The 13,913-nt window shown below is 43.8% G+C and overlaps 1 protein-coding gene across 4 annotated transcripts in view; it reads right to left on the bottom strand.

The window, feature by feature from the left end:
• Nucleotides 1-418: 418 nt before the first annotated feature.
• Nucleotides 419-13,913, bottom strand: part of LOC138184904 (Krueppel-like factor 6) — a 285,854-nt gene continuing 272,359 nt past the window's right edge. For all 4 annotated transcript variants that reach the window (XM_069123347.1, XM_069123348.1, XM_069123345.1 and 1 more), the window contains 2 exons: nt 9,605-9,816; nt 419-1,090 (listed from right to left, as the gene is read on the bottom strand). In XM_069123347.1, the coding sequence (XP_068979448.1) occupies nt 918-1,090; nt 9,605-9,816 (385 nt within the window). In that variant the 3' untranslated portion in view covers nt 419-917. The remainder of the gene's footprint in view (nt 1,091-9,604; nt 9,817-13,913) is intronic.

The following is a 13,913-nucleotide window of genomic DNA, read 5'->3' as shown; positions in this document are numbered from 1 at the left end:
CAATGATACTTCCATTAGATTAACCCATTTGCATCATGGCCCTACTTAAGAGGACTGGTACCTATCACCGCGCGCGGTCGGTCGTAGGTGCAGTGAATGACATCCAAATTCTTCATGGAGTTTATCGGAAATTTGCTATTTAAAACGATTGGTAGACAATGTTGCTTCGTAAACATCGCATCTTACATTCTTTATAACAGAGGAAAAAAGAAAAAATTATTTATTAAAAAAAAAAGAAATAAGAAATTAAATCATATTATTTCTCGCGGAATTCTTTAAAATGGTCAATACAAATTCTTCATGGAGTTTATCGGAAATTTGCTATTTAAAACGATTGGCAAACAATGTTGCTTCGTAAACATCGCATCTTACATTCTTTATAACAGAGGAAAAAAGAAAAAATTATTTATTTAAAAAAAAAAAAGAAATAAGAAATTAAATCATATTATTTCTCGCGGAATTCTCTAAAATGGTCAATACAATAAACTGATATAGGCGAGATGCTGACAAACGGGTCGAGCATGATCTCTCACATCTGAAGAATACAAGCGACTGATAGAAGACAGACAGAAGACAGTCGTCCGATTGCGTAATAATCCGCGCTTGGTGATAGAAGGCAGTCGCAGCGCGCGGATTAATGCGCACTTGGATGCAAATGGGTTAAACCTCTAAACCTAATGAACGATTCGTTTGCTTCTTCATTTTTTTCTCCTAGTTTCCGCCTCCGACTCTTCACGTTCTCGTTGAAACGATTCGAGCAACGATGCGAGGCTCTTCAGGTCCCGAATGTAAAAAAAAAAGAATCATCGTCGTCGTCCACGATCACGATTCGTGTCCCGGTTTCCCGAGACAAAACGGTCTCTACCCCTTCTTCGGTCTGCTCTATCTTTCCTCCAACGGCTAGATGGTCCTCTTTATCAGTGCCTTTTCATGTGAAGCGATAAATGATCGCTCCGCGAAAACGATCGCTGACAAAGATGGCACTTGAACGGCTTCTGGCCCGTATGCTTGCGGTAATGCCGTGTCAATTCGTCAGAACGAGCGAATTTCCACGTGCAACCCTCCCATGTGCACTGGTACGGTTTTTCGCCTGCAACAAATCAGTGAATCTTTATAAACCTTTGCTCCAAACATAAAGTAAAAGCTTGATGTTCAGTTAATACTTAATAGAGTTAAGATTTGAGTTTGCTATAAAAACTTTCGTCGATTAACGTCGTTTGTTTGCTGCAATTTACCAAGTCCAAAATTACAAGGGGATCGTTGCATTCGAAACGATATAAGTCAATGGAGAATTGATCAGCAAGTTGTATCGGTGTAATCGCGTGAAAAAAAGAAACCAAGGAGATGGTAGGATCGTTCCGCATTGTTGTGTAATTTGCGTTGAAACGTAATGAGAAGCGTAAACGCGGTGAAATATAAAACCTCGTGCTGGATTCGCTTTAGATTTACGGCCCGATGCGTATGCACACGTATGCCTGATTCCTTTCATAATCTTCTTAGTACAACCACTTATTTTCTTATGCGAACGAAAGTCCACGTCCTTGGGCAATTTATAGGGATACGTTTTATGCGTTTTCAAATTTACGATCAAAAGATATAATTGAAAAGTGGTGCCGGTCATTTGCCAGCCTTTATGCACCTGACTGGCTTCTAATGATTCTTCAGGGGCTTCGTTTCCGAACAAAGTATCGTCGATTCGAAATATCGAACGTGCCAGTAGCAAGTTACAAAAGCGATACGATAAATTTACATCGCGTTAAAATTGAAAATGTCCTGACAAATCGTTCGAATATCCCACAGAAAGCAGCATATGCCGCGATAAATTTACGACCAAAATTAACTTCGATTTCCCTTCGATTATTTCCGAAAGCCAACGTCGCTCCGTTTTTCGTCGGCGTAAAATACTCGATCGAAGTTTGGCGCGCTTGATAAGCATCGATGCACACGGCAATATCGCCTCGGTATTTGCGAGTATACGTCGATACAGGTACATTTCCGAGCGTTTACCCGAGGTGACTCGCGTCACGGTGTGCCCGCAGGTTTATTCTTGACTCTTATCGAACCGAGCCTCTCTCTCTCTCTCTCTCTCTTTCTCTTCGGTAAGGACGTCGTGACAGCTGTCGCGCGTTGCAACGACTCCGGATCCCTCAGAAAACTGCCCATCACTCTCTTCTATTGTATGCAAGTCACCGAGCGTATTTCTCAGTCCGGTGTTCTGCACGATTTGCCGAAGAAAGGGAGCGAGAAGGAGATGTAGACGGCGTGTTCGCCAGAGGTGGGAACGGGGAGAAGGAGAAAGAGAAAGAGACGAAACGGGCAGAAAACGAGAGTAAGAGGGTTTAGGGTCTAAAAACGTAGCCGTCGTCGAGCCGTCTAGATGTAGAAACAGCCTGGTCACAACTCGATGACGCAATCGCTATCAAGTTCCGTCGTTCGAGAGACCGGAGACGAGGACGAGCCGGAGAAAATCGAACGGTGCGATCAGGCAGCCAGTTCCCGATCCCATTAAACCGCGAGAGTGGACGTGGATAATGGGGGACGACGGAACGGCGATGTTCCATCGCCAGCTTCTATCTCGTGAAAAGTACACAGCACCATCGTTTGATCGATATATTCGCGCGTGTCACCGTTGGTTCCTCGATCTCTTTTACAGACTCGGACCAGCCACCTTCGCCACGCGATTTTCTCGTTCCAGATAGACGATTACGCGTTTTTCGTCGTGCTGGAATTGCTGTAGATTGAATAAATCAGGGATACGATTATCGGACATCGGTGGCTCAGTCCAAGCTCGACTGCTCCAGGTTTGTTCGAAGCTCGCTCGATACTCGGTTAATTACAACATCAAATGTGTCATGATTTCTTTGATAACTGGCATTCTGTGTCGAATATTAGTATAGATTATGCACGGGAGATCATCTTTCGATATTTTATATTATATGCGTAGGCTGTTGGTAATTTATTAGATGGGTTTTTAAACGATCGATAGGATGATACGAAAGAGCCCAGCAACACGGATGTAGCACATGGACGTTCAAACAGGCTGTGCTTTCCGAGAGTTATTGCTCCATGTACGATCAAAAAGAAGCGGAGAACCGATTCGTGGCGCGACAAGCGCGAGCGGACCGATCGTTTGAAACGAAACGATGGTAGATATCTAAATCGGTCGTTTTAACGTTTCAACGCCCATTGACTGAATATTATTATGTAATTCGCTGGGAATACGAGGAACTAATGATGAGGAAAAAAGCCGTGCTCTCGACCGTTACGTAATTGCGAGTAATTAGTCCATTTACGAGCGGCACGAACACGTACGCCATGAGACGTGCATATGCACGCAATATCGGCCAATGTGCAAGCACCGGCGCAAACACGCCGCCAAGAAGGCATTAATTTTCCTGTTATTAATGCATTTTGATTGGATTTTTACGTAGGCAGCGTTACGTTTATTGCACCATAGATTAACGCCGCGTTATACCGTCCGGCTCCATTAATTAACCGCAACAGCGAACTTAGCCACTCATTTGTAACGTCACTCTGATGTCGCGGCACGTATAAATCCCATGTTATATTAAGCCAACGCGATGCGTGTCGAACTTTTTCCTTTTTTCTTCTTTTCGTTTCGTCCGCTCACCAGAAGAAGAAGATCTCCTCTCTTATTCTCCTTCTCCGTAGTGGAACAACGCGCGGTATAACGAGCTCGAGGAAAACGAACCATACCTTTTTCCAATTTAATAGCCGCTTTAACGTTAATTGGAACGGTATCATGTCCGTTTACGTAAAATATCGCAAGAATTAACGTCTGTAAATCGAAATTGAATTGCGAAACGCGGTCTAATCCGGCTAGTGGAAAAGAAGAAGAGAGAAAAGAAGGTCGTGATCTCGTGAGAAATCTTCGATTAAATTAACGTCATTTATTAAAGTGAAAATTATCGATTACGAGAAAGGAGAATCACTTCGATCCGGCTTATTGAACAACCTCGGCAAGTGGGTCAACGATAAACGCTAATTAAAAACGACACGGCGTAATTAAACGTGGTACCCTTCGCGGTACTCTTAACCATATCGCGACTTCTTCCTGCAACACGATTCATATTATAGCTTAATAATTCAACGTAAAAAGAGAGAGTATAGCAGCTCCCCTTTTAACGAGGAATTATTCTTAATGAGTTTACGAGCGTATATCTTCGGATGGTCTTTTAAATCCGACAGTCCAAAAATCGTCTTGGCATTTACGGTTCTTCCCCGTTGTTATGCCCCGCGGTACCAATGGAACAAATAGACGTCTTAATTCCAGATAAATTCGTCCATCAACGAAACGTTTCTCCATTGTTCGCGTTCTTTATTCGAAGATATAACAGGATTTTTATGACGACAGTGAGTTTTTAACAGAACTTCTTATTCAACGTCTTGCGAGGCTTCTACTTAACGGAATCGTTAAACGACAACTTGCCGCTGGCTACTTTTTTCTCCTCATTCTGTCAAAGCGGAGTGGAGTTACGGACTAAACAGTAAAGAAGAACATCGTACGAACAAGTGCTATATGTTCGACATTGATCGCGAGTTTTCTATCTTGTAAAGCAAAGAGAAAGACGATAATTATTCATCGTCGGAAATTTATTCGAAGCTGGCAAGGTAAAATACAACTTGAACGCATATTCAGTTTTGCTCCAACGCGCGAATCGCTTTATGTTATTTATAAGACGAGGAAGAAGCTCGTCGTCTCGTATGGATAGGTCGAGGAGAAGAAAAGGACAACGAGTACAATCGATGGCGATATTTTACGAAGATCGAGGCTCGTAACTCGTAAAACATCGCGAGTCGAATCTGTCGTGTTGATGACACGGGGGACAACGATATTTCGTCCGTTCGATCCTCGAACGTGGAGAGAGAGCGCTTCCCATTATCGTTTGAGAATCTCCGGGAGGGATGATTAAGAAACCAGCTCGGATGTATGTATCTCTGGCAATTATCAGCATCTCGCCAAGATTCGCGCGGTAACGCGTTCCTCGTCTGTTCGGAACAGTTCCGTAATATGTAATTATATGGGCGACAAGTGCTGTAAAGATGAATGAATGTTGCCCTGTTCTTCAGACGAGTAAACTTCCTGCGCATCGACTACGAATGATGAATGTTTTCGAAGGCGTAAAAGAGATCGCGTGATTGTTCAAGACGTACCAATTTTGATTAAGTCCGCAATTTCCCTCGAAAGCATAAATCGCCATTCCTCGACGTCCTCGTCATTACCCACGACGGCCACGACGTAATCGTGACCGCTCCGGTAGTCTTAGAATTGAATTTCCAAGGTCTCCTAATTAACTCCCATCATCCTGTCTTCTCACAATCCTATATCTCAAAGTATTTTATTTTTTTGCCCCCATAATTATTACATCGAATGTCCGGTGAGAAAGCAGCGGGACGAAGCGTCGCGATGCGTGTCGGTAACGAGCATCGAGCTGACAAGTAATGTAAGGGGAAAGAAGGGGAGAAATGAGAGGAAGAGAAGCGAGAGAAAGAAAGAAGGAACGAAAGTTGGTAGTGGTGGTGTTGTAGATACAGAAAGGTAGACGCTGCGCTGTCAACTCTGCGTGGTGTCCGCCTAATGCGCCCTCCAGCTACTCCCGCGGTGTACGGGCTTCTTGTAAATAACAACACTCGTTAGCGGCAAGAAATACTGCAGCGATGTAATAACTCGCGGACGCGCGATTCAATTTAATCGCGGTCATTACGCGCCATTCATTATTTACGCCGTTATCGTGCTTTAATAAAATATAACAGTGGGATGCTCGTGCGTTACTCGAGAAGCTTCAATTAACCGCGCCGAAGCCGATTCATCAACGGGCCACCATTAACGTTGCGGCGAGTTCAGGATTCCCGAGACTTAGCCGGTTTTGAAGGGAATTAAATAATCGCCGACTGCCTAACAGCAATATTTGTGAGCGTGTCTCCGCTGGGAACAGCTTTAATTGTGTTTGCCTCGCTCGATTCGAGAAATAGGCCTTCCTGAGAATAAACCTCGAACCGTATATACCTTTGATCACCGGTTACTTCAATTAATGTTGCACCCGATAGCAAAGACACACACCGAGGAAACTAATGAATTTTAACGCGTTACCCACTGAGAAACCGTTCTGCTACCTTCTTCGTATGGGTAGCTGCATTGGAAACATGTTCATTCCGAGTCGTATGGTTTAGCATTTACTGTTACCCACTTTGTTTACACAACCAATTTATTTAGTAATTTCATTCTTTCTCACGATGAGGCATATCATCGTTGATTCTTGAATAACCACCAGCTATAACGCCAACGTATTTCTTCCTTTTCTGAAAGGAGCGGAATAAAAGAGAGATCCAAGTTACGATCGCAACGATAATCACCGCGATACCGATAATCGTGGCAAATTACCCGTGGCGGAACAGCCCGAAATCCACCGACCATGGCCGATCGAAGTAAAGAAAAAAAAAAGGAATTTAGTTTAAAACCATGTTCAAAGCGGCGGCTTCGAGATAACGAGAATACGGAGATCATGCTCGCAAGGAAATTGTGCTCGGCAAAGGTAATCGTAGTCCCGAACAGTGATGCATAAGTACATTGTTAATGGTAGGTCTGATATACCTTGAGTCCACGAAGGGACGAGAAATCAGTGTTTTCCTTCGATACACGAAGAGCTCGTTGTCTAGTTTATACCGAGGCTAATACGCCTTAATTAATACACGAGATTTTGCCGAAACTCCCGTTGTTTATCAAAGGTCACGCTGTTTCATCTAGCGATTTTCGTGTCGCCTCGTTCTTTTACGTACGTCATTCATGGACTAAGTACGATCGTATCGTACAAATCGAGCGATTTTGGATAATCTAGGGATTAAGTATTTATTAGCGCCGGCTGCGGGTGTGTTTCACGTCGATCAGCGCATCGTGAAAGCGGCAGCGCTATTATGGAGAACCGTAGCCGGCATTTACCGCATCCTCGTAATATTTCGCCTCCCCTGGCCGCACAATGTAACTTCCGATGTTCGTGGCGTGTGTTCGAGAAGATACACGATATCGAAAGCGGTAGCAGCGGCCCGCTATTACTCCATTATACAGTTTGCGAGCGGCACGATATAAATTCGATGCAAATTCTACTGTTCGAGCCGTGAGAATCATCAATCATGGTTAGCTGGCTTCGATTCGCTGTTTTTCGGCTTGTTGGTTGTGGGAGCCGATCGATTTCGGAACGATGGCGCTCGACAACCGACGATTCGAATTGTCAGTAGCAAAAAATGGAAGTTTCGGAATTTCATCCTGATTTTAACTTCAGAGAAATCGCGTTAGTAAATGAAAGATTTATGCGCTGCAAACTGTGCATTTTAAAACCAAATGTTAGCGATCACTCGGTACTCTTTCTGTGATAAAAAAAACCTCCAATTTTCGAGTACCCTTGAATTCCTGAACTTTTCTCATCGTTCATCTACTTTAATCTTCATACCATACGACGACCATAGTTATCGCGAGTTCACCAGATGATAAACCGCGTGTAAAATTATTTAACAAAACTGCCACGGCGCCTCTGATAACCCCGTTTTCCGCCGACCTTTCGGAACAATAGGTTATTCATACGAGACAAATTCCAACACTTGGAGGAGCAGACGGTGCGACCGTTTCGCCGCGAGCACGATCCGCGGTAGAACGATTTATGCCGTGGAATGGTAGAAATTACAGTAATCAATGAATTGGCATTTCCCACATCCAGAGTGCCAGTATATCCGCCATCGTAAAGATATCTCGATGGCTGCATAATATCGCGGTGTTAGAATGATGGATAGACATGCCGGTCCACGTTTCTACGACCGTGCTGCACAATCGCTGAAACAATTATTACAGCAAGCGTGGCTATACGACGTACTACAAACGTACCCGGCTCTGACATTTAAATGAAATTTAACATTTAACATCGTCTTCGTTGTCATTGTCTAAGACCCATAATTCGCTAACCAATTCGTGCTGTATTTTGTCACTTTCTTTTTCTTGTCGTTAACTATATGTAGAACGGAGCAGAAGCATATTGTTGGAAAGTTAAAAGCAAACGGAAGAAGGAAGGGAAATCTCACGTCCCATTATGTCTCTAAAACTAACATCCATGGTAGAGAAACGCGGCGGAATTATAATTTTTCGCAAGAGAATCCCACGGCCGCGACCGTTCGGGCCAGGTTGAGCACCGCGGTTACACCGTCTTGGTTGAACCATGGACCAGACAAAAGATCCTGGTTCTCACGACCACGCCCTCTCCCCGCCGCCTCTGCACTCTGTAGACGGCGGCAATGCCTTCACGAAGGTACCTATCCACCGGAAATTCTTCAAGCCGCGGCTCCTTCGACGTTGTGTACACACATGTGTGGTTGTGGCCGCCGCGATGTGTATAGACCGAGAAACGAACGGTGTGTGACCTCTTCCAGGTTCTCGCGAGGCGATAATAAATGGCCGGCTATGACTGTACCAACGAAACGCGGGGGCCGCGTCTAAAAATGCATACTCGATGGATAGTATTCAGCGTGTAGTCACTTTGGCCGTACTATCGAATTTCTAAGCGGCACCAGGCCATACGATTCGCCGTGCGAATGTCGAAGACCCCTGACCCTCTTCTTCGTAGACTTCCAATTGGTCGCTTGAAAAACCCACTCTATGGGACGAATATGCTTGGCATTCGGCGAGCGTCGCAAACAGCAGCGTGAGCAAACAGCCAAGCTACCGAATCCTTCTCCCGCATAGAGTATCGATAAAAATTCCTGAAATCGCGCCGCCGGTCACGTGTATCCTCGTGAGCAACGCCACTTCTGTTCGCCGCGCTTTTCCGTTCGAGTATCTCGACTGAGAATCAAAGGCGGTCCATGAGTAATGGCTCGCGGTCGCGGCTCGTTGACCCATCCAATGCGACAGGCCGTTTAACCATCGGCTATATGTTAGAGTTAAGTATTATATCGGGACGAATCTCGCTATTTTATTTGTTAATAACACTGCCCCCGGTGGAGTTAACGTGGGAAGATCGGCTAATGACTAAGGGAGCACGTTAAAGCGAGGTCAGAATTGCGGCGAACAAAAAGGAGAATTTCCTTTTACCATTTGCGTCGGATCGCAGGGAATATCAGACCACGGAGTTTTGTGCAACGCAACGAAAGCGCAAAGAAACGCGACCGCGTGGAATCACAACGAGCCATTCACGGGAATATTGTCCCAGCAATTAGCCTCTGTTCGTCGGTCGCCTGTTCAAAGTGTTACGGGCCGCTCGCTCGGTTTCTTCTCGTAATTGTGAGCACACCTTGCGCCGTCACCTTGAAACGGTAACGTCACCTATGAACCGGCGTGATCCCTCGCGGTGAGAGAAAAGAAGGACCGGAGCCGAGGATGACGAAACTCGCGTTCTACGTCCGTGATCGTTATGACTAGCGTGCGTGAATCATCGCCAGGCAATCAAGCGCACAGAGCTCGATCGAAGTACCAAACAATAAAAGTGGGTAAAAATAAAACTAGCTTCGAATCTATTTGGATTTAAGCTAAATTAAGTAAAGTAATTAAGTAAAGTAGTTGCATCAACTTAAGTGAAGGTATTAATTTAATATTTACACTTACCGGTGTGAGTTCTCTTGTGAGCTTTCAGGTGAGAACTCTTCGTGTACACTTTGTCGCAGCCCGCCACGTCGCATCGATGAACTTTGCGTCTCTTCAACGCGTCGCCGCATTCGTTGTCCACCGCTAAACTACCGCCGTTTCCTCCAACACCGGCGTTTACTCTGCCGCCGATTCCTAACCCACTCGCGAGCGCGGGACGCTTGTGAAACACCCTGAAATTTCAAACAGACACCTTCAGATATATTTACGATCAACTTTGATTTAATTCGATAAAACAAGTGCCTTACGGAAGAAGAAGAAGAAGAAACGAAGAGATTCTTTCGTAAAAATAACCCTGGTCAATTACGCAACACGCGAAACAATCGAAACCGAGTTTGACAGCGCATGACCACCTTTTAGCGGCGTATCGTTGTTCGATTCACCGAACTATGTCCGATTCCCGCAGCGACGCTGATTACGACGAGCGAAAGGGCGGCAAGAAATTCGAGGAACGGTCGCCCGCCGTGATTTCAATTCAGATATGGATAAGACGTCTTCATCGTTATTTTATCTTACCTGCGTACGACTATCGACCAACCATCGTACTTTATTTCTCGTTCGTCGACGGGCAGATTCCGACAGATCCGGCCGCATTCACCATGGATTTATACAGAAAGTTTTTGGTATGCATTATTCATTGATCGATGTGTTCCGATGCGTTATGACCGGTTCGAACGAAGAACGAGTGAAATTGCTTGCGACGTGAAACGATCACGGAACAAATACGTCGGTGTACACACATTAGAGAAAAAGAATTTGCCTTATGAATAACACCACGAGCTGTGGCCGCTGGTGTGGAGGAGGGAAAGAAGCGACGGTCATTACGTTAATCTGCGCGATTACATGGAAGCGTACACAGAGCAACAGAACGGTTGGTCGCAGATCTTTTAACGGGATGTACGAGTTACACGGTCGTATTAAAAGAGCTGTCAATCAGCCACATATATTTTCTCAAGTGCTCGAGTGACGACCTGTGATTTTCCATAACGGATTCATAGATTTCGAAGTATGTAATAATCGGTTGTTATCGATTGATGACCAGATAGTAACTTTCGTGGGAATTTGAAGACAACGAAGGCGAAAATGTTTAAATCCTTATTCTTCGCTGTATAGGTACAGAAACGTGAAGTTGAAATATGAATTGATAGAAGGAATTTTGATTCGATAGAATTCTTTAAACGAAAACTTTTAAGAAGGTTTCGTTGCGAATATAGTTCAAGTAGTAATCGCAGCGATAGTTACGTAATTGTATCAAGTCTCTTTATTAAGTTTCTTTTCAAAGCCTTGATATCGTACGTAAGCCTGTAGTGGCGCGTACACTTTAAATGCATTCATAAATCACAAGACCCTTCGTCGAAACGTGGTCCATTTTGCACTCCATTCCCATGCATATTCATGAATTATTTGTCCATTATACCGTGGCCAATGGGGGTAAACGTTGATACTCCATTATCGTTTGCAATCGGCTCGCAATTTACGCGGCAGTTTATTATAATTTTAAAGCACTTAGATCATCGAGTAACTAATCATAAAGGCACATTGAAACTTCCGTGCGTTCATTTTAAAAGTAGCGAAATGATACGTAATGCTCCTGTCAAGTTTATTCGGGAACTATAACTTTTGTAATTATTTTCTTTCTATTTGCTTCTAAACCTTAATTGTTTTCATATGATAAATATGTATATTCTCGTTGTAAAAAGGAACAAACGAAAACTAAATAAATACGAGATAAATTAGAACTGTAGAAACAGGCTAATTGCTGTAGATTTTCTCGTTAAGCAATGATAATCATTCTACGACTCTGGAATCACCTCTTATTATCGATTCGAGATCACCAACGATCATCTACTAAAAGATTCTTCTGCACCGGCTGTTCAAACTCGTCTCCAGCTACTAAAAAGAAGCGAGGCGTGTCGAATCGATCAATCTTGCGAGTCGACACCCGACGGAACTTGTTTCGCAGCCAAATTCGTACTTACGGTCAATTGTCTCGCCTAATCGATCGTCGCGGCTAACTGTTAAAAAGATTTAAAGTACCTCACAACTTTATTTGATTCGATGAAGCAACTTGCTCAAGACAGTGAAACGATACCGTTCTCGGAACTTTAACATCGATGCAAAAATGTATCTGTAAAATTTCTATGGAAAATTACGAAATGATCTTTTTGAAAGCTAGTCTGATATTTCTAGTATCAAGCGATCGTATTTCAGAATCGGTACCAGTCCACGCGTGAAGAATTTACGTTGACGCGTTTCTATCCTCGAAACCATGTGGAATTCGCGTTTCAAGTTAACTGGATAAAACGGCACCAGTGGTACCACTGACGCATCCCTGGCCAGACCATATTTCATCGGGACGAAGCCTGGCCTCGCGCGCTTCGTGCCGTAAACCAGACCCGCAGCTCGCTGTTTAAACTGGCATAAATCTGCTTCTACTCGCGATAATCCGACTCGCTTCTATCCCGACAATCCTCCCGCTGCCGGAGAACAAAACCCTCTCGCACGATTTTCCGATTTTCACGACCTCGACCTGCGTTTATGGCTTTATTCCTTCAAACACAGCTATGAGGTGTTTCTGATGGTTTCGCACCTAGAAAGATCACGTAATTTCATGGACGATACATAGTGGGATATTATTTTTAAGTCGCGTATATTTTATACTTGCAGTATTTATTCATACAACGTAAATATCCTACGAACCGTAAACATAGCTCGGGACTTCTCTGAGATTTGAAATTGGATTTTTAGATTGAAAGAAAATTGGGAATTATTTATTACATTAACGTAGAAATAAACGCTCTAAAGAAAGTTGTATAGAGAGGAGAGATGCTAAAAAAGATTAATCACGAGATGAAAATAAGCGGTCTTCGTCTGTAAGTGAAATTTAAATAAAACTAGGGAAAGGAATTAAAATAGTTCTTATGATTATTTCGGGACTAAAAGCCAAGAACTGGGATCTTGGATGAGAATAAAAATAATTTCTAATTTCCGATCAATTTAAGGTAGATTTGATGTGATTTATTGGACAACTGACTAGATAACGTCTCCTCGTTGTCAGAATAAATACTCAAAATCACCTCCACCTTTGACACTGAGTGGACTATAACTAGCGCATTCAGGCATATATATATATATTATATCCTATATTAGATTTAGTATATCAAATACTAGTCGAAAAATCACTAACGGTGAAGCTGTCTTGAATCTTCTCCAAATAATTTAATCTGGTTGAGTTCGGATTACATTGATAGTGTAAGATACTGTTTATGATACTACAATAGTCGAAATAATTAAGGAATTATCAGCAATAGATCACTTTCGCGTTAACACGTTCAGAAACCGCCGCGTCGTAAACTCGTAGCGTAGCTCTTTCTTCGTGATAATTAATATGCCCATAGTTCCCGACGACAATACAGAATCCAGGCGGCAATTTATTCCGCGATAATTCCATCAGCTTCCTCGGCGTCGAAATCTCCTGCACCGCGTGTACAGGAGGACTACCAAATGGATCATTGTTTCGAAGACGAAGCCGTAACCGCGTGGTTCGCTGGAAAGGCGAAGGAGGAACTGGAAAGTACATTTGTCGTGAAGTATTGCTGTAAGCTTGCGGCAGTTCCTCCGCAGGAGGGCCCTGACATGCGGGTACCGATGTACAACGGTGCGTGTACACGTGCGTACCTGGCTCGCGTATGGAAGTCGCCAGCGTGCACGTACATCCAGACGGAAACAGACAACGAACCAACCGGTGGAGATTTATGAGAAACGTAAAGTATAACTATCGGTTAACGGCATTGGGACACGAGAAGACAGGCCTCGATCCGTGATACTGGTGACGATTTCACGGTACGCGTGATCTACGGACACGATCCACGGGTACCATTATTGGCATCGATCTGTCCAGAGGGGCGAAACAACGTAAATTCACAGTTATATCAACTGTTGGTTACGGTGACAAGAGTTAAAGTCGGAATAAATGTACTATATAACCATATAAGTCCACATTTGCGAGCACGAAATGTTTCCGTAAACGAAACGAGAAGGAACGACAGCAAAGTTAGCCTAAGGACTTCGAGGGCCGTTCAGAAGCTCTAATAAAGTCATTGACACCGAAGCAAGGATCAAGAGGCGAATTCCAAGATAGGAGGATAGACAGACCGTTATGTCATCGTCCGTCATCGTGGCACTGAGAAACGAGGTAAAATTATTATTCACAACGATCCGCGAGACTCGTCATCCAGTTGGTACAGACGTACACACGTTGGAAAGAAAT

Source organism: Bombus flavifrons, chromosome 11 (genome assembly GCF_040668555.2).
Source record: "Bombus flavifrons isolate JBK064 chromosome 11, iyBomFlav1_principal, whole genome shotgun sequence".
Taxonomy (NCBI): domain Eukaryota; kingdom Metazoa; phylum Arthropoda; class Insecta; order Hymenoptera; family Apidae; genus Bombus; species Bombus flavifrons.
The sequence above is the reverse complement of the archived record's forward strand: the minus strand, read 5'-3'. Positions and strand labels throughout refer to the sequence as shown.